At 44.1% G+C, this 27913-nt stretch overlaps 1 protein-coding gene across 4 annotated transcripts in view; it reads right to left on the bottom strand.

The window, feature by feature from the left end:
• FGF12 (fibroblast growth factor 12) overlaps positions 1–27913 on the bottom strand; it is a 551642-nt gene that overhangs the window by 250134 nt on the left and 273595 nt on the right. Inside the window, exon 1 of one of the 4 annotated variants that reach the window (XM_084801111.1) lies at positions 8325–10441. The exons of the other annotated variants lie outside the window; for them this stretch is intronic. Coding sequence (XP_084657237.1) covers positions 8325–8523 — 199 coding nt within the window. The 5' untranslated portion in view covers positions 8524–10441. Of the gene's footprint in view, positions 1–8324; positions 10442–27913 lie in introns of those variants that run through there. 4 annotated transcript variants of the gene reach the window in all.

The raw sequence follows: 27913 nt of genomic DNA, 5'->3' as shown, positions 1-27913 counted from the left end.
CTATTCTTACCAGGCAACCTGTAAAGGGACCTGAGCTTGGATAATTAAAGTTTTGTTTCTCACTCCTCAATTTTGTAAACATATTCTTACTTGAGGCCACTGTAAGATCAGCTGGCTCATCATCTGGATTCTAATAAATACTTAGCTGACAAACACAGTAAAATTAAAAGGTTTTCTGGAAATTCCTATCGGTTTCTTGTTTGTTTGTTTGTTTGTTACTCTTTATAACAACTTATATAAGATGCCAGGTTTCCTCTAGTGAATCTCTTCTGTGCCTCATTTCAGTCCCATTTGACCTTAGCTTATAAAACACAGCAAACACTGTAGCACAGTAGGTTTCATTCCAAATCCCCAACGAGACAGAATAGGACCAAAGTGAGGTCAGAACACATGAAGGCTGATATTTTAGACAAAGCTATCTCTGCTAGTGGATCAAGGTTGGTTAAAATAAGGGGCGCATGAAAGAGCACTCTAGCAAAATAGGCTCTGCCCTTCCTAATAGGCAGGGAGAAGACTCCGTGGCACGCAGCTCCACTCATGAGTGGTTTGTCTCCTGTGGAGAAAAAGGCTAGAGTAGTGGCTTCCGAAGCAAACAGATCTTTAGTTATGCTTCTTGTTTCCAAAGGAAGAAAGCCAGGGTTCATTTCCGGTTCTAAGAGAGCAGAGTGAAAACTGGATTATGAAAAACAAACCTAAATTCAGATCTGGACTCTAACTAGTGCTACAAAGCTGGAGGCCCTGCGTCGCTGTCCTAATGGAGGAAGTGGAGACTGAAGGCTCACTCTTCCCTGAGCAGGCTGGAGAGGTGGCTCCGTGGCTAAGAGGGCAGTTTCTGCTCTTACAAAAGACCAGGGCTTGGTCCCGAGCTCCCACACGATGGCTCACAACCATCTATAACACTAGCTTCACAGGATTCAGTCTACTTCTGGCCTCCAACAGAGTCCTCCACATGCGTGGTACACACTACTCACACTCAGGCCACATACTTAAAATAAAATATATACATACTTTAAAAAAAAAAAACAAAGAACTGTACATACTTAAGCTAAAAGGCATTAATTAATGTACCTATGGCTAGAAGCAAGGAGTCTGAGGCACGTACAAATACTACACACTGACCAATGACAAATAAGTGGCCATTGCAAAGAACACTTTTTCAGCGTTTGGCCAGGCATAGACCAAGGAGGTTAGTCCAAACTCACTTATGTAACTATGTATTCTAAATTGTTAGTGAAACGTGTACCATGTAAACATTTTGGGAATCATTCTGATGTCTGGCCTCTCTGGAGGCAGCTTAATTCCCAACCCACTCCTGGGCTCAGTTCCCTGCTATGTCCAGTTAGAGTTGAAGGTGTTATTATGATAACCTGGCCTTACTCTGACATACGGCTCTAACATTAGAGGGTCATCTGATTACATGTTATCAAGTGGACCCTGGGGACATTCATGATACAGTCAGAGACCAAAGGAAAAAAAAGCAGGAGGGGTGTGTGTGTAATTATTATGGAGAGGGAGACTTTTCAAGACACCTCCATGAACCCTCTTCCACCACTCTCCAATAGCTGCTGGCCTAGTCTCAAGTCCCCGCTGCCTTCCTACTCCTTCCACTCAAGGTCCCTTGCATCCCTTCTCTTCCCCAAGGCCAGAGCGCCCATTTTCAAATGCGAATCGCATCCTATCATCACTTCCTATTGCTGACCCTTCTTTGGATCCTGGATTACAACATAAAGCCTTTCCTGGGTATCCAAGGCCTTGTATAGCCTGGGCCTTGCCGTGCTTTACATGTCATGCTCTCCTGGGGGGATCTCACTGCTCCAGCGTTCTTCAGTGTCTCTCAGTCTCCCCCAGGGAACTGAATAAGGCTGCATCCCTCTGCCTTGGATGCTATCGGTCTTCCACCCCGTCCTACCTGTCTCATCTTTTAGAACCCGGCTTAGACAATCTACCTGGAAAGAGGTATGACATGGCTAACTGCCAGAGAGAACAGCTCCACTTTACAGTTGGTAAACTGAGACCCAAAGGGATTAATAAGTATACTTTAGGTTCTTACAAATTCCATACCCAGAATTCATATTGATATTTCACTGCACAGTTCACTTGCTTAATGGTTTCCCTGTCGGTTAAACGGTAACCTCAGCAAAGAAAGAAGATTAAAAAGACTGCATAAATAATCCTGCAGGGCTCTGCTCAACCCTTCACATGACTATGGTAAACATCTGAGAAAAGTCTCGAAGCAACTGCTTATGTTTACACTCAAGAAAGTCTGCCCACTGGGCCCAAGTCTCCCCGTGGAGCCTCTGGTGCTCCCTAGGGGCATGGGTTGATGTCTCTGAGGCTCCTGACATGCAAAGGGAATCCCAGCCAGGAGCCTGGCCCAAACCAAGACAGCCTTGGGGTGCCTCTTCAGCACAGAAGATCCTCGTCAGCTTTTCCACTTCACTCATCTTCCTTGGGGACTTCAGATGACACACGGGCCCGATGCAAAGAAACCAGACAAGCACACCCCACTCCTCCCGATCTCTTACTGAGACTCCGCCCCACCGTAATTTTCCAATGTCCAAAACATTGACATTATTCAGATCCATAGCCTCTTAGCCTGGTGTGGTAGCAGACCAAAAAAAAAAAAAAAAAATGGGGCTGAGTGATGACTTAGTCATTTTCTGATTACCATAGCTAGAATCCATCTCTCTAGTACAGTGAGTGTAGTGTTCTCGGTTTTCTATAATAATGGGAATACCTAGGTGGACTGTTAAAAAGATTAAAAGAGGAAAGTTGTGGAGAAACTGTAAATCCTAAAGTCATGTAAGTTATTATTAAAATGTTTATTATTGTGTCAGGCGCAGCGGTGCACGCCTTTAATCCCAGCACTTAGGAAGGCAGAGGCAGGTAGATTTCTTTGAGTTAGAGGACAACCAAGAGCTTCATAGTAAGAACCTGTTTCAAAGGAACAAAAACAAGAAAGCTTATTATATCTGGTTATTTTAAAGCCATTTGACAGCAAATGCTCTGCCTCTGACAGGCTCTTGGGAGGCGGCTTTGGAAGCCGAGCCCTTCAGACATGGGGTTTCTTCCTCTGGAGAAGAAAAATTCCATGGATCCAGGGCCAAGCCATTAGCTAAAGCAAAGGAGGTGAAGCAAGGATGGTCACATGCCTAAGAAGGCTGTGTCTGTGCCGGGAGGCCTCATACAGTCTGTAAAAATCCCAAAGTGACACACCAGTACCCAGCATCCCTTCAGGTGAAGCACCAGAGGAACAGACAAAAGCAATCGATCATGATTCCCACCGTCACAGGAACACCAACACACCGAGACCTGCTCACCAGGAATAGAACACCATAGCGCCGTGCTACTAGGCCTAAGACTCCAGATTTATAAGACAAAACTCTTGCTTCTAAAGGTCTAAAAATATTCCTGGTGCTTTCTCAACTACAGAGACTGCCTCATTTCCTGCAAATTGTTTTTTTTTTTTTTCCTAATTCTGCTGGAGAATATCAACTTCATTAAAACCTTGAAGGCATAATCCTGTGTTAGGGCTTGATGGAATCTCTGTGGGATGAGAGAAATCAAGAGATCACAGAAGCTACTGTTTTACAACGTCCTTACAGTGGGGATAGCAACTGCAGGGGAGGATGGCCTGCTGTGAAGTGAGGTTTAAAACCACTAAACATCACCTCAAACTGGAAGGTGCCTGGTAAAACGAAGACTTGTCTGACCGGCGGTTCACGGCCGGGTGGTGATGTTTTGTAACGAACATCAAACCAAATCCCATCTGGTTAGACTAATTTGGTATTCCAGACAGAAGTCATTTAAAAGAAAGACTGCAATAAAGGTGTTTGCTGACAGTGTAAAGTCCCAAATGTCTGACCTTAAGTTCTTCAATTTGTAGGCATCTACTTTCTGTTCTTTAGACCCCAAGAATAAGCATTCTTTCACCTTTGGCTATGTTTTTTTTCCCCCTTAAAGGTTTTTTTTCCCGTGAGGCTTTCTTCCTTTGCATGAAAGGATATTTTTAGACATTTTGGCAAGTTTGATAGTAACATGTTGAATGAGTATGCTGCTACATACTATTTTACACATCTGCCAAAAGAAGCCGGAAGAGCACTGAAATATTCTAACAACTATAATTTCATGCGAGAAACAAAGGCTCAGAAAAATAAGGAGGAAAAACAACAAAATTTGGTAAAATTCCAATCGCTCCTCTGATTTATCTTATTACAGATGTAATTATACGGCATCGTTTTAAAAGGAAATGTGTAGAAAGCATAGTGCTCCAATTAGGAAAACTGTTCCACGTATGTTAGGTGAGGGAATTTTCATCATTGGTGATTTTGTTTAATAGCTTACGGGAAGGGACTAAATAATTATACAGAGAAGCAGCAGCAATGGCAGAATGAACAGACGTGATGTAAGTCACACAGGTTTTAAGCTTACAGAATTGCTCTGTACTTTGCAGGGAGGCTCTCGTTAGTTGGATGACCATGACCCTGGGTAACTCCCAAGTACCTTGTCCACTCAGGCATCCAACAGTTCTACCAGGACCTTTCTTTTCTTGATGGGAACTACCAGCAGTGACTATTGAGTCACAGATGAAATATTTGAAACTGACTGCTCCTCTTTAAAAAAAAAAAAAAAAAAAAAGCTGGGCATAATAGCCCACGTATATGGGTGGACTAACTGCCGGAGTGCAGTAAATTAAGTGTGCGGTACCCGCATTTAAGTAAATGCTGCAGCCAGTTTGGCTCCTACAGGTACCTCACACAAAGGGAACGACTCAGATGATGACCGTCACACTTTGCTATTACAAAGTGAGAGAACAGAAATGTTCTAAAGGCTTTTTTTCTTTCATGCTTCCACAGCCTCAGACAGCATGGCAGTTCGGGGGTCCCCAACGTTTCATTCTCAAAGAACTACAACCCACACGGTGACTAAGATGTTAGCAAGGCCTGTGCTAGTTACGGGGTTTCACTATCACTCTACTTCAGTGATGTAGTGCTGGCTGTAGGTAGTGGCAGCTTCAGAACTCTAGCTGCCTTTACTGAGAGTGACCTCCTCTACACTATGCGTTTCACTGTAAAATAACATGGATCACCCACTAGTACTACCAATACCTAACAGTGAAAAAACACAAAATTATTTCCATCAGTTGACAGCAAGGCACCCCACCTCTCCTGCAACTTTTTTCTACGTTATACTGAAAATAGAGCAAGCAAAAAATATAAATTTAAAAAAAGAGGGGGGGGGGACGCTGGTGGTGGTGAACGTTCTTCCAGTCCCAACTTTGCCATTCTTCAGTCATTCGTGTAATGTCACAGATAAACCACAAACCAGCCATGGCCCTTGTGTTTCTCATCTCTTCAAGTCAGGGTATTGATGCGCAATTCCGGGGTAAACCAGCACATTGCGCTCCAGACACGATGTTCAAAACATGGGTGGTGTACTCTCCGGCCCTATGGTGGCTTCCCTTGCCAGTTCCCTTGTGTCCATTTGGTACCTCTGTGCTCTCGCAGGGTGTTTATGAGGCCTCAGCACTTTTCTTTTCTTTTTTCTTTTTTTTTTTTTATTAACTTATTCTTGTTACATCTCAATGATTATCCCATCCCTTGTATCCTCTGATTCCTCCCTCCCTCCCGCTTTCCCCCTACTCCCCTCCCCTATGACTGTGCCTGAGGGGGACCACCTCCCCCTTTATATGCTCATAGGGTATCAAGTCTCTTCTTGGTAGCCTGCTACCCTTCCTCTGAGTGGTCAAATATGAGGTGCCGAGGCCTCAGCACTTTTCAGACCAGAACCCGGTGAGCAAAGAAAAGAGACTGAGAGAAGCTCATCAGAATCACAGCCACGGGCTTTCCCATTAAATATCTAGTTTTAGGCTCAGTGCGTCAGCAGAAAGTCCTAGAAAGTCTGATCCCTGGAATGTGTGTCTCAGGGGCAGAAGCTCAGAGTGGAAATTCCTTACTTAAGGCAAGTCGTTCTTCACCACGTTCCCACTTATGACTCAGTTTGCCGTGCACAGAGGGCTATGGCTTGGAGCATGAACAGTTTTTGAAAAAAATAACCCACACACTAAGTGACTGTAAGATCAAAGTACTTATAAATCGGAGAGCAGATCCCCTCCGCTGGTGTTGAGCAACCTCCCCTCAATCCACCACAGAATCCTCCGTGGAACCAAAACACGGAGGGCGCTATCGCTCTATAAATAGTCTCGTCTTATGCTATGTGAATCACGGCTGCTGACATAACATCAACAGTTTAATTATTTTGCTTTGTTGGTAACAATAATAGCACAACTATCATCTCCCCTAAAAGCTTCTCCACACCCTACACCCCCATACTTCAGAGCTAAGTAAGCTTTGGAACAAACTGTAGCTTTTGGTGTACAAATTCCCCACCCCACCCCACCCCCAACATCCTTGTACTAGGAATGCCCATCGGTCTTTCTGCTAGGTTGTCATGTGACTCACGTTAGCTAAAGGAAGTCACCATTTAGGACCGTCAAGACGAGCACTTGAGTGTGAGAACAAGAGAAGCAGGTTAAATGAGCATCAAAGAGTGCAGTAAGCCCAGAGGTTCCCCTACTTGCTAATAAAGAAATGGCCTCCGAAAACAAGACAGTTCTCTGTTCCCAATCAAACACCAAGCTACGTCAACTGCTCATCTGCAAATCAGCTTCCACAAAGACGCATGAGTTTATCTCATCCATTCACAGTTATGACCAACTTTTTGCTTTTACGTCTTGTTAGCTGAGAAGAACGGGTAAGATCACGTCATAAACATCACAGAAGTGTCCCAACCACAGTGCAACAACTACTCCATGGACCGAGTATGTGAGACACATTGGGTTGGGAGTCTTGGAGTCCCTCGCAGACCACGTAAGCCCTGAGAGGAAGGTTCCAAAGGGACCCTGTACAACAAAAGGACAGGTTTATGCTGTCTTTTGCAGAATTATTCTACTTTCACTCCAATCTTCACTTTATCAAACACAAAGGACGTATCAAGCGCATGTAAGCAGGAAAGACCTCAACAGCTTCTGACTCGGGATCATCCGTTTTGTTCACTCTTGAAATCTGCTGCCTTGCAGCCATCAGAGGGTATGAAAAAGATCCACAGACGAGCTGACTAATGCCATGAAAACTCAAGGAACAGTAAAGCAAAGTGCCTACCTCTGAAGACTTACTCTCAAAATCGTTAACCTATCCCGAGTCTCACTTGAATCTGACCTACACACCTGGGCTTGTGAAGTAAATCTGACCTACACACCTGGGCTTGTGGAACTCAGGAGACAGCGGCGTTTGGTTGCTAATGGGCTAAGGTCCTCAACTCATGCCAGGGCAGGGCCCTTCTTTACCCCACCATCACTTCAGTTAGGGATGGCACCTGACTCTGCGGCCACACCCAAAGGACCAAAGACTTGAGGAAAGCATGGACTTCGGTGATCCACCTTTGTTCTGTCAAGGTGTAACACTGTCCCAGCTTATGGTGGGAACCGTCACCTTGACTGAAGGTGTACAGCTTTCCTTCTGTAAACAGGATGAACCATTTGAGCCCAAGGCCATTTCAGAAAGGGTCTGACATAGAAGATGTCTGATACGTCAAATTTTTTTCTTTACACTCTCTGGGGCCGAACTGCAAATATCACGTTGGTGGGCTTAATGTCTCAAAAACATTAGTGTGCAAAGCATAGTAATTACACAGGAAAGTTCATAGGAAGAGCCATGGTAACTATCAACTGGTTGGAAGAAGAGACTAGGGAAAAGAGTCCTATGTAGAAAGAACTGGAGGAGCACGTGAAAAAAAAAAGGAAAGTTGGGAAAATGTTTTGTTTTGTTTTTTAAGGCAAAATACCATGTGGTGGTTGGAGGCAAAGAAAATCAAAACAATACTGAACTCATCCGGTTTCTATTATAATTCATCACCATCTATCTCGTGTGGTTATGAGGGGTATAAAGAACATTTCATGGTATCCATAGGTAGTATGGTTACTATTTAGGTACAAGGATGGATGGGTATAACAATGGATGACAAATGAAGGAATAAATGAATGAACGAGCGAGTCACTGTCCTCCCGGGCTGTACAAGATTTCAGAACCTAGGTGCATCTGTACAAGTGACCCTCATACCATACAAACTGTGGACTGGTAAAAGCAGAAAGTGTTTTTCCCCCCCGAATATGGGACAAGCTTTTTAACTGACAAAGGGTTGTTGAAAGAGTGTGAGCCAGCACGGATGGAAGGAAGGAATTCTGACTCCCTTCAATCAGCAATTCCCAGAAGCTTTTAAGAAAGGGAATAGGGGTGTCAGCCACTTTAGAGCCCTCTGCTACTGACCTGGTCTCCGCCTCACAGGCCTCTTGCGGCCGCTGCAGAAGCGCACTTTGCTGAATACCCCGAGGACGTGCCTCTCGCACAGGGAGCGCCCGTCTTTGCTAGGGCTGGAGCGGCGCTTGGAGGCCGACACCCGGTCGCTGTTGGACTCCCTCGCCTGCCGCTTCTGCCGAATCAAGGAGCTGGCTATCGCCGCAGCCATAGCTGCTTAGCGCGGGCCCAAGGCCCCCGGCTCCACTGCGCCCTCGGGTTCGTGCTCCGCAAGGATGAGGGCAGGACCTCTGGGGCCTGGAGGAATAGGGTAGGCGCGGGGAGGCAGTGGTAATATTTGAGGAGGCTGCAGTATCGAAAAACCTGGAGCCCACAAGGTTAGTCAGAGTCTGGGCAGTGGCAACAAAACGTGTGAAAATCCAGATGTAAACTTCCCCAACCACTGGCGGCGGGGGCGGGGCGGTCCCAGGCCTTCTTGCGAAGTAGGCGTTTGTACCCCAAACTTGCACCCCAAGGCGATCCACGTCCAAAGGGCAGTGGGGAGTTTGGTCACACTGCGTTCAGGGTACCAAGTGGAAAGGGGGGAAAGATGTCCAAAAAAACAAGCCTTGCCCCAGCGCAAGCGTTGTAAGGTGTCCAAAGTATACCTACACATATATACATTGAAAACCCGTTTACAAGGCAGAGAGTCTGAACCGAGGCGAGATGCGTGCCCCTGGCTTAAAAAAAAAAATACTAAAAAGTGAATAAAACGTTCCTTCAGAAAACGAACCACCAACCGCGACAGAGGAGAAGAAGGCAGCAATTTAACTCCCTGTGGCCCGCGGTTCTGAAGATTAGGAGGTCCGTCCCAGCTGGGTGAGGTCTATGGAATGCATCGCACCGGCTGCGGCTCTCCGGGGGCCGGCCTCCCCACTTCTGGAATTCCAAGGGACGAGAAGTGGGAGCGGTTAGCCAGACTCCGGGTAGGGGCGCAGGGCGGGGGCAGCTGTTTCCAGAGGTGTTGAGCGCGCCTCTTCTCCAGCAGCACTGCAAAGAGAGCGGGAGACGAGGGAGGGGGAGGGACAGTGGGAGGGAGGGAGATCCTCGAGGGCCAAGCACCCCGGGGATCCGCGGGGTCCCTAGAGCGGGCGCTTTCGCTCTCTCTGCTTGCGTTCCGGTTCAAGACGGGCACAGTTGGTGATTATTTAGGAAATCCTAAATCTGGAATGACTCAGTAGTTTACAGAAGCCCCTCCAAAAGCAGAGCTGCCGAAGGTGTCCTCCTCAGCTCGGCGCCCACACGCCTTTCACCGGAGCTCGCTGCCACCGTGCGCCCGGGCCGCTGCACCGAGCCGGTCTCCGCACAGGCTCCGAGAGAGCCCGGCAGCGAGGGACAGGCGCCCTGGCGGGCTCGGGATCAGGTCATCGCCGCGCCTCCAGGACCCCAGGCTCACGCGCCCCGGCGGTCGGCAGCTCCCGGCCGCAGCTCAGATAGGGGTTACCCGGCCAACGCTGGGCCGCTCTCTCGGTCCCGCGGCGCCCATCCCGGCCGTGGAAGGAAGTGACCGCGCGCTGCGAGCCCCCACGCGTCCGCTCGGGTGGGGCGGGGGCTGGTAGAGGGCGACGTCGGCTCGAGGCGGCTGCGGCTCCGGGTCGCAGCTGCCCACCATGGTCTGGCGCCCGGGCGCAGGCAGGGTCCCTAGGCCGCCCCAGGCGACGGCGGGTGGCAGCCGCGCGCGCCACCTGGGCTCCCCGAGCCGGGCACAGACTCAGGGGCTAGGGACTAGAGGCTGGTGCTGGCAGCCACCAACTCGCCCAACTTGCTCTGTCGGTGGCGGCTAGGAGCCGCGGGATCGCCGGGCGCCCCCCGCCGCCTCCCCTGGACCGGGAGGGGGCGCTCAGGGCGGAGTCCCATTCATTGGGCAGAAGCTCCCAGGCGCCGCCGCGGGCTATCTCTGCCTAAGCGCCAGCTCCGCAGGAAACTCGGGGCAGAGGCGACAGCCTCCGAGACGGCAGGTGGGACACAGAGCAAGCAGCAGCGGAGTTACTCTGGCTCCTGGGGAGCAGGAAAGCTTCCTGGTGCGACTGAATTGGGGGTTGGGCTTGCTGAGCGCTAGAAAGCGCCGTGCTTAGTCCCGCTCCCTTTTCTCGCGCCCTCTGCTCCCAGACTCTCTCCTTCCTCTCCCCAACACCCTTCTAACCCCCCCTCCTCTGTCTTCTGTCTCTCCCCTTTTCTCCTCTCTACGCAATCCTACGTGATTGAGGTTTGGATGAGAAATTCTCAGAGGCAGAGTGAAGGAACTGCAGCCTGGGTCGGCTGTGTCCGGTCCCTTTCCCCCTCCCCCGCCCCAAGAGGAAAAACACATCCAATGGCTTTCTGAAGGACCCTGGGTGAGCAAAGAGGCTGGTGCAGGAAGCCAGAGCCAAGAGGTGCGGTCTGCCCTATCTCCAGTGACCAGAAGCATGTAGTATCTCCTTTCAGGAAGGGACTGGTTACTGGAAAAAGTGCAAATGACCTACTGCACACACCAGGACCACCACCACCACCACCACATTTTGAAACAGCAAACTGTGTTTCCATTTCTTTGGGACCTGTATTTTTTGTCACTGTCTGGAAAAACTACAAAGCAGATTCAATGCCTAGAAAGGTCTCAGTAGGCAACCCGCCTTGAGGGTAAACAGAAGTGAGGTTAGAGAGATGAGTGAGCAAGGATTGTGAACAACAGCACCGGCACGCAGGCACTGTTGTCTCCAGAAATGCTTGCCGTGCCCCTGATAGAGAACCAGGAGTCACCCAAAGAAACACAGCATCAGAGTGTCTGCAAGTCTGTATTCACCCTTGGTTCAAGCTACGATCTGGGAGTGGCCTTTCGTCACTCACGCTTTCTCTTCAACTAATCCCTCTTTGCTCAGTGGGTGATTTCCAAGCAGCGACAGGAATATACTGGCAATTTCCTAAGAGGTGGGGGAAGACACCAGCCCTGAAGACTTTACTTTAAAAAAAAATGGGCCCAGACTAAGAGGCATCCCAAGAAATGTGGGTCTAAGTGGAGGTACAAATTCGGTGGTCTACCTGAGATTCACTTGGGCTATCAGAAAGACAGAGGGGTGTGAGTCTCACAACCCAACACTGCCCTTCCTGGCAACTGGCTTGGGCAAAGAGAAGATTGGCAGGCAGGGACTGGTGTGACAGGCGGGTGAGGGGAGCAGTTGTCAACAGGGAGAGCACAGCCCTTGCAGCAGCACCTCAGCTTTTCTGGATGGGGGTGATGGGTTCATTCCTGGAACTTGAGCAACACAGATCAAGAGAGGCGAAAGGGATGCACCCCGCCCCCACCCCACCCCCCAGGCTACAAGACAAAGGGGATTGCTTGAAATCAATTGGCAGCACAGTCAATTAGGAAAGTGTTCAATTTGCCACAAATAAAATTATTTTCCTTCCTTGGCTACAGGAAGACTCACTCATCTCAACCCTCAGCAAGGCAGGCACAGATAGTGCTAGCTGGCTCGGGGTGGGGAGGGGGTGGGGCTGTCTTTTGCAAATCAACACCCAAACAGAAAAAGGTCATCTAAGGGGAAAATCTCTCAAGAGGAGTGAACAAGATATATATAACGAGGCCCTAAGGAAATCAACTCAACTTGGTTCCTTTCATCCTCACAAGGAAGATAATTGTCCCACCTACCTCACAGAACAGAAATGTCCACACGTAAGCACTTTGACAAGAGGAAAACACCAAATGAATGCAAGAGTTGATGGGTAGTGTTTTGAATGCCTCTGATTCACCTGAAACGCTTGCTCTAAAAATGCAGATTCTCTGTGAGAGTCTTTGGGAATATGAAACAGAAATCTCTATGACTGAAGCGTGTACATCAGGATTCTTTAAAAAAAAAAAAACTTCTCCGGGTCTCAAAATATAACCATTCACTGTATACATGCAATGCATATAGACAGTGCTGGAAGAACAGAACCAGGCTCTCAGGACTGGGCACATTCCTCTAAGTTGCAACTCTCTGCCTCTCTCTCTCTCTCCCCTCAAACCGAACTATAAAGAGACATGCCTTCTCAAACCTTCACTTTCTTATAGGCTGTGGGTGCTTGATGGAGAAGGGAAGAGACCCAGAAGCAAAGGAAAACTTGTGGAAGGACAGATGAAAAAGTCAGCTCTTGCTATCTGAAGTCCCCTCGTCTTGACATGTCATTGTCAGCTTTGGCACGTCAAGACTAAGCAATGCCAGGGCTCTGAGATGCACGCTGGTCCTGTCTTAGATCTCCATTAAAAGAATGGGATGTCTGGGTTTTCCATGAAAAAGCAAAGACTTGACTTTTTCACCTCTCACTTGTGCAACTGTCAGTGCATTTTCTCATCAGCACCAGCATCGCCATCTGCTTCGTTTCCTCAGTAGAAGGAACAAATACACTGAAATCTGGGAGGGGGGAAGGGGGGGGTCCTAACCATCTAGGTCCTGAGTTCATGGAGACTGAACTCAGAAGAAACATATATACACATATACATATATACATAATACTCACACACACACACACACACACACACACACACACACACACACACACATATATATATATAAAGTTTCCGTGAATTGGTTCAAAACTTGTCTATCTGGTTCACTGAATTCTGAGCCTTTCTCCGCTGCTCCCCCAGGATGTATTCCTTTGCTCTCTGTGTCTGTGGATGTGGAGGTACATCAGCCTCCTAATGGTTGTGATCTCTCGGGCCTAGCCGAATCTTGATCCCTCTGCTGTCTTTCTTAGAATAAATGAAGATTGTCCCTTTCCAATTTTGAAGTCATCAAGAGTAGGAAGTTTTAGTTTTAGAGTAAGTTGCCAAATACACATCAGAAGGATTCTTATATAGCTGTATTTATATCTCTTACCTCCAGTCAAACAAAATATAGACAGCATTAGTCATCTGCATATTTTAAGATTTAAAAAAAAATCACAGATTTAATTGTCTTTGGCTTGCTCACAGGCCAAATCTTCCAACTCCCAAATCAAACTAGGATTACCTCACACGTCCATTTTATTAAACACTGTATTGAGTGCACCTAGTATTCAGGTCATGCTGTCAGTAACCTAGGGAAATTCTAGACCAGTCAGTGGCTCTCAACCTTCCTAATGCTATGATCCTTTAGTACAGTTCTTCATGCTGTGGTGAAAACCCCCCAACCATAAAATTATTTTCTTGCTACTTCATAACTATAATTCTGATACTGTGTGAATCATAATGCAAATGTCTGATATGCAGGATATCCGGTATGCGACCCCCGTGAAAGGCTTATGTCAACTCTCCAAGTAGACGCGTCTCACAGGCTGATGACCACTGTTCTATACACTTTTACCATCTTCTTACACTCATCAGCCTTACAGTCCGTGCCACCATGTTCATTTTGGGATCTTTTCTTAATCATCCATTCTGCATGAGCTACTAGATAAATTGCTTAACCTGTCCGAACCACAGCTGCAGCGTGGTTCAATGAGACCACCACCAAGGGCCTGGAATACCAAAGGCTGTGACAACGATGTGCGGTATGAGACGGCCAGGGAATGGCACCCTTTCACTGCCCGCTCAAATCGAGCCCCTGCTATAGGACACAGACCTCTCAAAACAAGAAACTATGCTTTGTGGTTCACACCCATCAACACTTCACTCCCAGACATAAGGTCTTTAATGGAGACTGGAAGTCTGCATGAAGTGAACGACTAGCCTCGCGGTGACAGGGACAATGTTCATCTGTAAAATGCTGTCACTGTCCTTGTCTGTTGGAAACACAGAGGCCCACCTCTGCACATCTGAGTCCAGGAATATTGGCAACCTGGGCTTGACCACAGCAGGTGTGTGGGGTAGGAGAGCTTGTCTCCTAGCATTTGTCCTGTACAGTCCCTGTACTTCAAGCCCCTTCCCTCTTTCAGATGGTCAATTAAAGGATGCTGGGCAAAGCAACATGAACAAGAACTTTCTACTAGTTTGTGAATTTCTTTTTATAACAAGTTTGTTCTTGGAATTACCCTTTGCATATGCATGCAGGTGTTGGACATCTCTCAAAACAGGGAAAGAAGAGATTTCATTTCCATTTATGACAGATAAAGAGTAATGTCTTTGCTGCTTAAAAAGAGAAATGTTCACGTTTCAACGCATGTCTGTTTTAATTAGAAATAGTAGCGGTTAGTTTCTTGAACACCCTAAATGCATCGCAGCTACTGGCACAGTCCTCTAAGGCGGTCTTGTCGTAATGAAGAAACTGGACACAGAAAGGTCAAGTTCTCAACCCAGACACAAAGCTAAGGGTTTGTAGGACACAAATTAGTTCATTTTCAGGGATTCTCATTAATCACGATTTTGATATTGTATGCCAATAAAAATAGAATGTCACCAATAATTATAATCATGCAATGAATTTCACAATTAAAAATATAATTGCCATTTCTGTTACCCTTATAGCTCTTTCTTTCTCTCTTTTTTTTTGTTTGTTTGTTGTTTGTTGATTTTGTTTTTCTGAGACAAGATTGCTTTGCATATCCCTGGCTGTCCTGGAACTCACTCTGTAGACCAGGCTGGGTTCAAACTCAGAGATCCACCTGCCTCTGCCTCCTGAGCGCTGGGATTAGAGGCGTGCGCCACCACACCCAGCTACCCTTGCGATTTATTGTTGACCACTGTTCATCCACGTGTTCTCCTACGAAGACTCAGGAAACTTCTAACTAGAGTTAAGGAGGCAATCATAACCTAATTGTGTAAATGGATACTTAGTAGAGTGACTTCTCGGTCTCACACAGTGAGATTCTAACAGTTACACTAGGCCTGGTAACCTTGACATCTATGTTGCCCTAATTGAAACAGCACAGAGGGAAACTGTGGTGATTCCAAATGGAAACCTGCACTGGCCTCTGCTACAGTCCTCCTGTCCTCATGTGGCTTTTACATCCTCTGGGTTGGAAAGCTAAAGTGACGGATTGTTTTTAGCCATTCTCGGTTACGAACTTTCCATTTCCTTCGTTCTTGTTCCTAAGTACTGCACACTGCTCGGGCACACACATGATTGTCTTCCTTCCCAGAAGGTGTCATGACACCAGTGCTGGCTCTGCCTACAGAAGAGGAGGTCCCTGTTCTAGGGCAAGACCCTCAAGGACAGGGTTCTGACAAAGCAAATAGTCACCGGAGACCTGGATAAAGGAATTAATTAGTCCATCCAACAGCTTTGGTTGTAGCTCAGTGTAAGAACGCGTGCTTAGTATGTTTGAGACCTTAAGCTCACTCTCTAGTGCTAATGTAACAAAATTTATCCATCCACTCATGTATCTTTTAAAGTCAAATAGATGACTAGGCCATCCCAAAGAGAAGTGTGGCATATTCACTCTTTATAGCAAGAAAACAATCTCTGCAAGATTGCAAGATTGCCTCCATATTCCCATGTGAATTATTTTGTTTCAACAACATACACTAGAAGATTATATGCCTTGATTCGAGGTATCTTAAAATCTGGTAGCACGAGAAAGCATCTGTACTCAGATTTCTGCTTTCTGCTCTAACAATTCCTCATATCTAGGCTTATCTTTTCTGTTCTCCCTCCCCCCTTTCTCTCTCTCTCTCTCTCTCTCTCTCTCTCTCTCTCTCTCTCTCTCTCTCACACACACACACACACACACACACACACACACACACACACACACATACACACACACACAATGGTGAACATGTTGATCCTCATGTTCATAGGCAAATAATTAGAATAGATCGTTAAGACCGTGAAACAAAGATGTGAGATAAAATGATGAACCAATGTTTGAGTCTCAGCGTACGATTAAGGTGGCCTTAAAATGGTTTGACAATTCTCGTATTTATACGGGTACCCACCTTCTCTGCGCTGCCTTCTCCGCAGGCCATTCCTAGTTGCTCTCATTTCTAATTTTAGTTTTCAAATTTCCAGGGAACGTATCTGGTTGAAATAGCACATGACTGACACTCAAAATCATAATAAAATCATACTTTTGTCCTCTGTGCTGCACACAGCACTGGGCACTCTGAAACTTGCAAACAATCATAGAAAGATCCTATTAACCTTTGACACATTGTACTTGATACTTGATTTTACTTTAAGTACCTGAAATATACAATCCATTTAGAAAAACGTACCAGGGGATCTAATGACAATTCAGACAAAGCAACAGATAAAGCCATTTTTGGTCCTAGGTTTTGAACACTCTAGAAATAAAATGCAAGTCAAGATAAGCATGTCATTAGAGTAAATAATTTATCCTCGAATAAATCTATTTAATCAACTGAGCCTAAGTTTATTCACTTATGAAATGACTCCTAGGTAGGGCCCCCCCAATACTTGAAGCAATATATTGAAGCTGAAGCATTAACTTTAAAATCAGACGACATGTGGGTAAAGAATTAACTGATGCCTGAGCAAGCATGGGTGAAACAAGGCTTCTCCAAGGCGTCACTAAGTTGGCCTGACTATTCACCATAAAATCAAAAATATTTGGAGAGCTTCCTTCATAATACTGCAGAAGCAAAGAAGAAAAATGGTCACTAATTCTAGGAGAGCAAAAAGAAAGCACCTAGCAAACCCCCTGGCTCACTTGTCTCTTTCGTAGGAAAGTGTTCTCTTTTGTGCCCACTTTCCTTGCTAACCAAGCATATTCTGACCAGCATCGAAGGAGCATTGGTTTAGACAGCTGAATGTTTGGGAGACTCAAAAGCTCAAGCCCAAAAACGAGGAAGGAAGGGAGGGAAGGGTGAATGGAGAGATAGATGCACCTCTCCTGCTTAGATATTCAGATAGCATGTTGGGGGCGGGGCATGGATAAGATAATCATGCAAGAATATTTCTGCATTCATATTTAAAGACTGATTAATATTTTGCAACATTTTGGATAGGATATTAATCTTTCGGTTCATTGTGTCAGCTAGTGGAGATCTCACAAGGCCATCAACTCACAGGATGTATACATACTGTGGTCAGTTAGACAAGACTTGAGACTTCATGACAGGTGAGCCAGCCAATTGTCTTCCATTTCGTTGAATGCACTAACCACTATGGTGCTGGAAAGTGCATGCCTTTCTCTGCTTTTTTTTTTTTTTTTTTTTTTTTTTTTGGCAATCTCATCTCTTCCCTAAAACAAGGAAGCAGTTATAATTGGCTTTTAAAAGAGAATTAATCAGAAACATTTATTATTTACTAAGAACAAGAGTTAAAAGTTGGCTTCCGGACAAATTGGATCCAGTGCAAAAGGAAAACATCTTAAATGTGCTCTCTAGATAAGATTAGATGTAGAATTTGGGGGCAAGAATCTGATTAACAGTTGTGTCACTATAAACCCTTGTATAGCATTTTGAGCATTTTAGCTACGTGTAAGTGTATTGTTTTGAATGTGACTTAAAAATAATGTACAAGATGAATAAAGGTAGTTCAAAATTCATGCTAAACAAAACACCTAGACAATCTTTTATTAGTAACAGTATCGCCTGTATTCTCTGATAGCATTATTTAAGCTGCGGTTATAATAAGCAGGAAGTGTACAGCTGATAAAAGTGGGGAACTGGTCTAAATCTAGGAAGAGGTTTCCCTTACCTCCTGACTTCTATTAATGCTATCCCAATACACCCTAGCTAAGCTCTAGGGACATAAATGGCTGATACCTACATGAATACAAAGTCAGGTTCAGAAATCAGAAAAAAAAGAGGGGGGTCTGTGTTTATGAAGATATATCAGAAAAATCTAGAAAGCACGGCTGGCATTCCCTTATAACTGGATTTTGAGAGATACTTCTACACTCAAAAGTGTCTATGAAGAGATCAATCCTCTTTTAAACAGAGTCAGGCAGAAACTATGGAGGGAGACAAGTTACCTAGTTGGGCTATAATTACCTCTGCAATATAAATTGGCTTTCGGAAAATCTTATAGTCACACTCCTACCCATCCCTTCCATGTTGCTTATAACAAAGAAACACGTCAGTACAACACTTAGGCTAGGCCCCACATCGCACTTGGTGCCACGCAAGTACAGAGTAAGTGGGAGCCTCCAAGCTGTAGCTCTATGATGAGTTCATTCTCACAGGAAACACTCCTCTGCACCTACAGTTTAGCAGGGGGGATAAACTATTTGATCTCAGAGTTACTGTGTTATCTTCATGCGTCTTTATATAATTTCAGGCAAGTCTTATGTTTCCTAATTTGAACCGTGCAAAACATACCATGTGAAGGAAGTGGGCTTCCCATGCTGCCATTCTCCTTTGGAATGAGACAGAAGTTTTATTTTAAAAAGAAAACTATCCTTGATGGCCTTTGACCCTGGGTTAGGGCTCAGAAGACTCAGATGTCAGTCTACATTCACAGCAACTCATGAGTTACTGCAGAAATACTTGCATGCACTGTGGATACAGAAGTCCATTCAATACTAAGCTGATTCTGTCATGGGCTTGATTGGAAAGGAAACGTTTTTCAACTACATCAACAAAACAAAACAAAACAAAAACAAAAAAACCAACAATGGACAAACAAACAAACAAAAACTGTTGGTAGAACACTAAAAGTTAGGCCACCATCTTGGTACTGGAGAACTGACTGCCCAGGTAAGAGCTATGCCGCCATCTTGGTTTAAGATCAAGCTTCCTTGACCCACTGTGTTTCTGAGAAATTCAGGCATTAGAACGATGAGTAGTGAAGAAAGCACTGACACTTCTGAGCAAAACTTTTCAAAATTTCCCTCACTTAAAACTGTAACTTGAGTCTACAGAAGCAAAATATAAAGGAGGTGATGTGGTAGCAATGAACATTTGTGGGGGGAAAATGTATTCTCATCAAGTTTTGAGAATTATTACTTTATAATAGTGCCCATTTCTGCTCCCATATGCATGCCTCCGAAAATGTCAAACAAAAGTTCTTTGCTTTCAGAGGTATACACAATGGTTTTTGTCCACTGATTTACATAACAAACAACCTTGTGGTTGGTCAGTTGACATGGATTAATTTTGGATTTCTTCAGTACCGTTGGATTTTATGTTTATCTTTACACTGTCACCATACTGGTTTAACTACTCTAGCTTTGTAATACACTTTAAGATCAGAATGGCATACCTAACTTTGTTCTTCCTTAACATTGCTTTGGTTACTTGGGACAACATGCAGTTTCCTATATCTTGAGAACTTTTCATTATGTGCCTATAAAAAGTACATGCAGATTTTGACAGCACTCCATTTCCTGTACACATTGCTTTGGTAATATGAACTACCTTATTTGCCTGCGAAAAAATCTATTCATTTTGGTACCCTGTAAATCTATTTGAAAATATAAATATTGCAACTCGTTTAAATGCAGTCAATATAATTTGAATTCCACTATATTTTTATGGAGCATTTGAACATGCCAGTCAAGAGTTTAGTCACTGGCACTGGAGTCATGGGTAATTGTGAGTGACCCAATATGGGTGTTAAGAACTGAGCTCTGATCCTCTAGAAGAACAACAATTATTCTTAACTGTTGACCAATCTCTCCAGCCCCAACCTTAAGATTTGAATTGCAACTTCTTTTGTTTAGGAACAAACACAAGTATATGATCTTATTTAAGGATCATAAATTTTGTGAGGTTAATTTTTTAACTCAGTTTTTCTACTCAACTGTTTCCATTGATGTCTGTCCTGATACAATTGACTTTTTTCTTTAAGTCTCTGTATTCCAAAAATGGGCTAAAAGTGTTAGGAGGAGACTGGAGTAGAAAGCAAGATCCACATGGAGCCATGTGCATCAGGCACTATGCTCTTTCTCCCTGACAGCCTCTTCCCCTTATCTTTATGAGGCCCACACTGCTACCCACATGTTACAATGAGAAAGCTGAAGTCAGGAAGGACACTTGTTTGAAACACTGGTCATGAAGTTGTGTCATTTTCTACAAGACCTACCATCAATAATAGCAATCTAGAGACCTGGGCTGGAGAGATGGCTCAGAGGTTAAGAGCACTGGCTGTTCTTCCAAAGGTCCTGAGTTCAATTTCCCAGCAACCACATGGTGGCTCACAACCATCTGTATTGAGATCTGGTGCCCTCTTCTGGCCTGCAGGCAGAACATTGTATACATAATAAATAAAATCTTTAAGACAGACAGACAGACAGACAGACAGGAAGAAAGAAAGAAAGAAAGAAAGAAAGAGAGAGAGAGAGAGAGAGGAAGAAATTTAGAGACCTAATGTGTGGTAGAAAGAAAATTCTTGAATATTTTACACATACTTAAAACATATACATACATTTTTGTAAGCAAGGCCTCACCATGTGGTGTGGGCCACCTGCCAAGCGACGACGTTCCTCCTGCTTTACCCTCTCGAGTACTTGATTAGAAGTGTCTGTCACTATGGCTGACTACTCTTACAGCTTTTACAGTAGTATCTTTAATTTTATATTTTAGAAAGATAGATGAGAACCACAACTCAGAAAAGACTAAAATCAATTTAAGAAAACTGACTATAAACTGAGAGGGAAAAAACCCTCAAAAGATGATTTGCTAACTCAATGTTACTAAGCACAATGAGAAGATAAAGTGAGATTAGACAGAAAATGAATGTCACATTCATGCAATTAGGAATTTTGAAAGGCAATCATTCTATTTCTAGATTGGCAGGTTTTTTTTTTACCACTATATAGACATTATCCTTAAAACTGGAGAGTAGTTGTGTCCATAGTAGGTAGGAAAGCCACATAAACATAGAAAGGTCGTGACCTTTCCACATCAGCTTACTTCTCTATGAAAGAATTAATGTAAAATAACTGCTGGTCTTTATAGTTGAAGCCCCGCCCCCCAAGAAAATGGTCCTGGAGCCAATGGCAATGGGCAGCTTGGGATTCCAAAGGACAAGAAGCATGTGCAGTCTCAGGTACCCTCCTAGAGATAGCGGTGCTGAGGGAGGATGGATTAAAAGAGAGAGAGAGAGAGAGAGAGAGAGAGAGAGAGAGAGAGAGAGAGAGAGAATGATTCTGCTCTCTCTGGAGACAGATCAAGACAGAATGTTGCTGTTTCCCTTATCACTGCGGTGGAGGAGGGGGAATCAAAGAACTTAGAAATTTTGATTGCTGATTTTTAATGAATGATATGCATATATACATATATATGCATCAGGCAATCTTAGCCATTGATGACAAATTTTGTAATAATTCAGATCCAATGAAAAACCACTTTATAGGGAGGAAAGTCAACAGAAAGTAGATTATAATGCACTCATCCCCAGTTTTAGATAAATTTCCTTTGATATACTGACTAAATAGGATCTTGGGTAATGTTTTCCTCTCTATGGGGTCCATTTTCTCAAGGCTAACATGAGTCTGTGCAGACCACTGCTAATCCTTCCCATCTAACCCCTGTGACCACAGACCTGTTACGTTCACCAGCATTGCTTCCCTTAAGCAAAACAAATTGCGGTGGATCCCTTTCCTTCTGCCCAGGACACTATGAGATAGCAAATTAAATTTTAGTTTCAGGTTTTGATGACTGGAGATAAGAGTGGGGGAAATGACTTGGCACAGGTTACGGAGCTGGTAAAGGGAAGGACCACATGGGCAGTATGCAAGCCTGAGTCTCCCACCCTCTTTCTAGACCCTCTGTATCTCCCAAGTCTTCTGGTGATACTGGTGGCAACCATGATGGAGCTTATGGCTCATGGGCTTTTCTTTTCCTGTATGAAAATTAAAATATGTAGCTAGGAAGCCCTGATGTAAAGAATCCCAACAAAGAAACTAGGAGAACAACACATTGTCCTATTGCAGACTTTTGATCATCTTAGGCGAACCTCGGCGCTAATTTCCCATGAGTTTCTAATCTTATCTGAGCCTTGTAACACTGCAGAATCTCACTTCCCTTCACTCAAAATTGGGGACAAGACATCCTGCTTCTGAAGTACAGTCGGGCCTCAATGTGTGTCATACTAATTTTCATCACTGTCAGAGAGCTCCCTGCCACATGATGGCTGTAATTAAATGTGTAGGGCTTTGTTAATCTGTTCTCCCAAAGTCAATAAAATGTATGTGAAATTTTTTTTAAATGTACTGGCAGCATCCTTAAGATGTCAATCAATGATTTTCTCTTCATAGTGTGCAATGTCAGGGAGCTACTTATAAGCATGAGCCTAGAAGAGCAACTTAGCTTGGGAGTAAGCCATTGAGCTCAGAGGGTTGGCATTTCAACGCATAGCTGCTGTTGGCTTGTTTAGAAAGCCTGGGTGAGTACTGAACTTTCTGTTCCTTGGGGTCATCCAGAAAACAAATGTATTCAACTTTTCATGATAGTGATTCAGATAGAAGCATCAAACATGAGAGCCGGAATGGAAAGAGCCCAAAGAATCATCTGGGCCAACGCCTTCATTTCAAACACGATGAAACTGATGACTGGGGAAGGTGTGGCATACTTTTCAGGCACATAGCTCTTGATGGCAAGCAGAAATACAGCTCAGCTAGCTCCCTTCTTCTGAGACTGGTGAGCTCTTCCATATAAGGTTAATTTATCAGTTAATGGCCACGTCTTTGACTTTTTCTTAAAAGGACTAGCGAAATTTAACATGTACGACATGTCACAGTTTAAAATGAAAGGGGTTTTCCATTCAGTGCTCACAACCACCCAGTAAGACGTATTCAGGTCCTTTTAAATGCCTAATTTGTAGATGCAAAACAGAAGCTTACATGGCAGCTGAAGAAACAGGAAGCCACACACTTAGTAGATGGGGGCATGAACATTCTAGCTCTGAACATACCAATGTGATTTGTTTTGTTTCCTTTAAACCTTTTCCTCCCTCTGATCCTTCTAAGTTGAGATGACCAGATTAATTAGGAAATCTTTGTAAATGGCTATCAACGCTTTCCTTCGAATGTTCCTGATTGGCTTGCAGACTTTTAAAAACATTAGTATTTTACTGGTTAGTTAGTAGATAAAAAGGGACAGGATTCTCGTTGTAACTGTAGAAATACCACGAAATTACAGAATTCTTTGCACTGCTCATGAGATGTTCCACTGAGCACCAAGTAGTGCTACTTGCAAAACATCTGATCTTGCTCATCAGCAACAGGCGAGGCATTGAGAGACAAGACAGCAGCCTTGTCTCAGATTTTCTTCACCTGGCACTCCAAGACAGAAGCCATCTTTAATGTACGTCTTCAAGGCTGGAGCATCTGATGGCTGAAAAAAATCCCTTAATTAGTTCACCCCTTGGACTTCTTTAGCTTCAAATAGTCAATTAAACACAACTAGCAAGTTGTTGTGGGAATATTCATTGGGCTGCACGTTATCCTTAAAAGCCACGAGGGGAAAATGTAGAGAAGAAATTAATTCTCCTGCCTTGAATATATATAATTTGACTAACATATGGGAGAAATAAGTCCGTGAACACTTATTTTTGTTTGCTACACATCTCACATCCTATATTTATAGCCTGCTAAATTATTTATAGACAATTATTAAGCCTATCTAATGAAATTTGATAACAGAAAGTATTTCTTCTGTCCCTTTGCCAGTCTCCTTTCCTTGCCATTTAAAAACGGTGTGTAAAACAACAGCAGCACAGCACTATGACCGTAAAGGCGCAGCAGTGGCACACAGCTACCAACAGCTCTCTATCTGGACTTAAGGTCTATTCAAGAGAGAAACCTAACTAACTAGCCAGGGCTTGCGAGGTCATGAACCTTGGAGGAGAATCGACAACCATCCCTTTTCCAACCCATCATCACTCGTAACTGTACTCTAAACATTTGTCCTTATCCCTACAGAGAAGTGTGGTCCTCGCTCCCCATCAAGGAAGCCTCTCTTTGCAACAGGCAGAGACCATTACAGCAAACCACACAGTGAAGACCCAGAACTGTGGAGCCGAGTCCTAGACAAGTCACCTACAAAACAACTCCTGCACCCAAGGCTCAGGGATCACTTCTGAAGAGAGCAGAAAGCTTGCAGGAGTTTGCTGGGAGACTGTGTCCCCTAAAAACTTCAGAGGCTATACCCATGAAGTCTCACCAATATGGCCGCCTCAACATGATCTGAACAAGGACAACACCAGTAGACATGCTAGCATGGAAGTGGGGAGCTCAAGGAACCACACACTTAGACGAAGAGCCTCAGGCAACAAAGGAGTGCGGAGAGCATGGTAAGTGGTCCTCCCCAGGGAAAAGCACAGCAGCTGGTGATCCAGTACCAAGTGGGCAGCCCTGAATACATACACATGTAAGTAACATGGTATGGACTGAGCAGGTGGTATTTATATATCTAGGAATACAGAGAGAGAGAGAGAGAGAGAGAGAGAGAGAGAGAGAGAGAGAGAGAAACACACACACATATATAAAACATATACATTATATGTCTTATATATGTTATGTATATAATATATGTGTAACAACAATTAAAGAAAAAGGGCCATGAACTGGAAAGAGAACATGATAACATGGGATGGGAGTTTTCGAGAGAGGAATGGACGAGGACGGAAAATGATGTAGCTATATTATAACCCCCCAAAATTAAAATATCACTTAACATTGTGTGTGCATATTGAATATACTATATATAAAATATATATCCACATATTTAAATTGTGTTTATGTATGCATATTTATATATACATAATTGTTACACACACAAATGTAGGGAACATATTAAAATATGTATACCAGTATATTTATTTTCCTTAATTTTTCTTCAAGAGTGAATGTAAGCCCATCACTGAACACTTAACATATGTTTAACTGTTTAGCAGGTAAAAGATATAAAGACATAAGACACAATTTCCCTCCTCAAAGAACTTACTGTCTGGTGGGTGAGCCTGATTGCTTCAGTGACTACAGAACGAGACACATCCTAATAGGAAGTAGGCTTGTGCAGGGACATTTAGAAGGTTGCTCTTCTCAGCTGAAGGGACCTTGCCAGGTTTCATGAGAAAAAAAATGGGAACTTCCCACTCATGGATAAGTGAGATAGAACCTTCCAGAAATAGGACTAAGAAAAGGCTTTTCAGCAGAAGAGAAGGGCGCACACAGGTGCTGATATCAGAGTTATGAATCCTGCATTTCAAGACCTGGATCTTCTGCTTTACTGACTCTCAGGGACCATGTTGCTGATTAATAAAAGTAAATTGATGGAACCAAACAACCAATGGATGTATGAGGTACACAGAGTCAGGGGTGTGTGTGGCCTCACTTTTCATACGAACTGAGCCTTCTTGCCCCGTTCTGAGCACCACAACCTTAATTACAGCTCTGAGTGTTTGTGATGCCAGTGAGGTCTCTGGAATGTGACCCCCACCCTACCCCCCCCCCGACCCAGTCACACCCCACATCAGTTTCCACATTTAGCCCAACAGACACTTAGGGTACATTTGTACACAATGTCTTCTGAGAGACAGCCATGACACCCCCATTCTTTGCTTCCTTAAAATGAAGAAATACGGCTATAAAGTAAATAAGTGAGGTAAGACACAATATAATAATCTTGTGACAACTTTGAGAATATGCTAAGCATAAAATTAGGAAATCTGTGACATTGTATTTTGCTCATCAAGTACCACATTTCATCCTATATGTGTAGTCTTTGATAACTTCCTAAGTGACTTGAGAATTCTAAGACACCAAAAGCATAGTGCAGGGGAAAAAAGATGCTAACACCCCAGCAAGTGCAAGAGACAGAGACACAGTCCACACATTTACTTTAATCCTTAGCTGTGTTTGGAAGTCAGACGCTTACACAAGACACAGCAAGACCGAGAAGAACTGAATGTTTCCAGAATAGAACAGTGATTCTAGTCAGAATCCTGAGCTTAAATTGTGATTCTTGGACCAAGTAAGGGCAGAACCCTAGATTAATTGCTAACTGGTTGCCTCTTGATCGCCATCAGAGTGAGACTAAAATGACTAACATGATTATTTTTAAGAAGTGAGAAAACACATAAAATTACAACTTAGCATGTTCCGTGTCACATAGCATATGCTAAGTAAGTGGGAGCTGCTTCTATCATCATATGATAACTGGGAACTTTTCAGTAATATTTCCATTGGGCAATAAGAGAGGCGAAAGAACGATGCCATTTTTGCATGGTATACACAGTGAGGATTAACACAGTCTGAGTCATCAGTAAATATAAAACTCTGAATTGGTTTGGGGCTTTCAGTTTGTACCTGGACAGACAAAATAACACAACATGTAGTTCAGGATGTCCCACATATTTGGGGATAAATATGAACAGGAGCAGAATTGTCCCTGCTTCATTTGGGGTGTGCAGGGTGGATATAAGTAAAGATATGTAAGGAGACACATTTAAGAGAGTATACCGAGTGTCCCTTAAAGCACATCTTCTGACAGTGAACAGATGTGACTGAAACTCAGAGGCAGGGAACGGTGTCCTTTTATCCTTTTCCATCAAGTAGAGACATCCCACTTACTGCAGCTGCCTGCAGAGGTGAGAGCTGGGTCCTTCTCAAGCTTGTTGACATCTGAAAACTAACTCTGTGTATCCCATGTTTGCTCAGATCAAGGTGCACTCAACCCACCCACGTAACCAGACACGGAGAATACCTAAGACCTAAGTTTTCCTTTTTCAGCCAAAACCAAAAACATATTCATGCTGTCCAGAGTAGTCAGATAGAAAAAGCCTTCCTTACTCAGGCCCATCGGGTTCCCTCCCGGTTTCAGTGTTCTTGTGGGTCTAACCAGTCTTCATCTTCTGGATGACTAAGGCATAATTTGGGTTCGCTACAGGAAAAGAGAGTGTCTCACTTCATATTGACTTGATTTTGCATCTTAGTCACTTCTTATTTCATCCACAAGGCTGGGAGTTCCTAGAAGGTGGCAACACTCACTAGCTCTTTCTAGAAGCTTCGTTCTAGAAACGGCCATTCCAATTAAATGTGTGGTTGAAGAGAAAGGGAGGGGGAGAAAAAGAGGAAACAGAAATTAAAGCTCACATGTAAGAAAATGAAGAATAATGAGTGTGCCTGAAAACGATCTCTTTTCGGTTCATTTCTCTGTCTGAGATCATGTACTGCACATCTACGGCTCTCTCTTCTTCCATCTAATTACAACCCATTCTCCTGGCTCTTTCACAAGACTGGTGGAAGATGGTGTTAAAGAGATTCAGGATTTAAAATAGTCAGCCTGCGAGGACTGCTATAGGCCAGAGTTCAATATCTTTTTGTTTTTGTTTTTGTTTTTGTTTTTTTGTTTTTCGAGACAGGGTCTCTCTGTGTAGCCTTGGCCGTCCTGGACTCACTTTGTAGACCAGACTGGCCTCGAACTCTCAGCAATCCGCCTACCTCTGCCTCCCGAGTGCTGGGATTAAAGGCGTGCACCACCATGCCTGGCTCAGAGTTCAATATCTTATTCATGAAGGGATGAGCCCGAGGCAAGCTATTGCCTAGTTCCACCAATAAACTTAGATATTTGTTTTATTTCAATATTAATCTAGGATCCCCTCTTTTTCATGGGCATTCTGCTAGAGTTTTGGAGGGTGGGTAGTGAATGTGTAGTTTCTACTCATAAGGAAATCAGATCTTCTTTGTGAAACCAACACATATCAATGTATAAATTGATATATATGTAAGTGGTCCAGAGAGGCTGAAAGGAAAATTAATACAACTGGAAGATG

Source organism: Acomys minous (assembly GCF_964271855.1).
Source record: "Acomys minous genome assembly, chromosome: 11".
In the NCBI taxonomy this organism is placed as follows: Eukaryota; Metazoa; Chordata; class Mammalia; order Rodentia; family Muridae; genus Acomys; species Acomys minous.
This window is presented reverse-complemented; position numbering and strand designations above follow the sequence as displayed.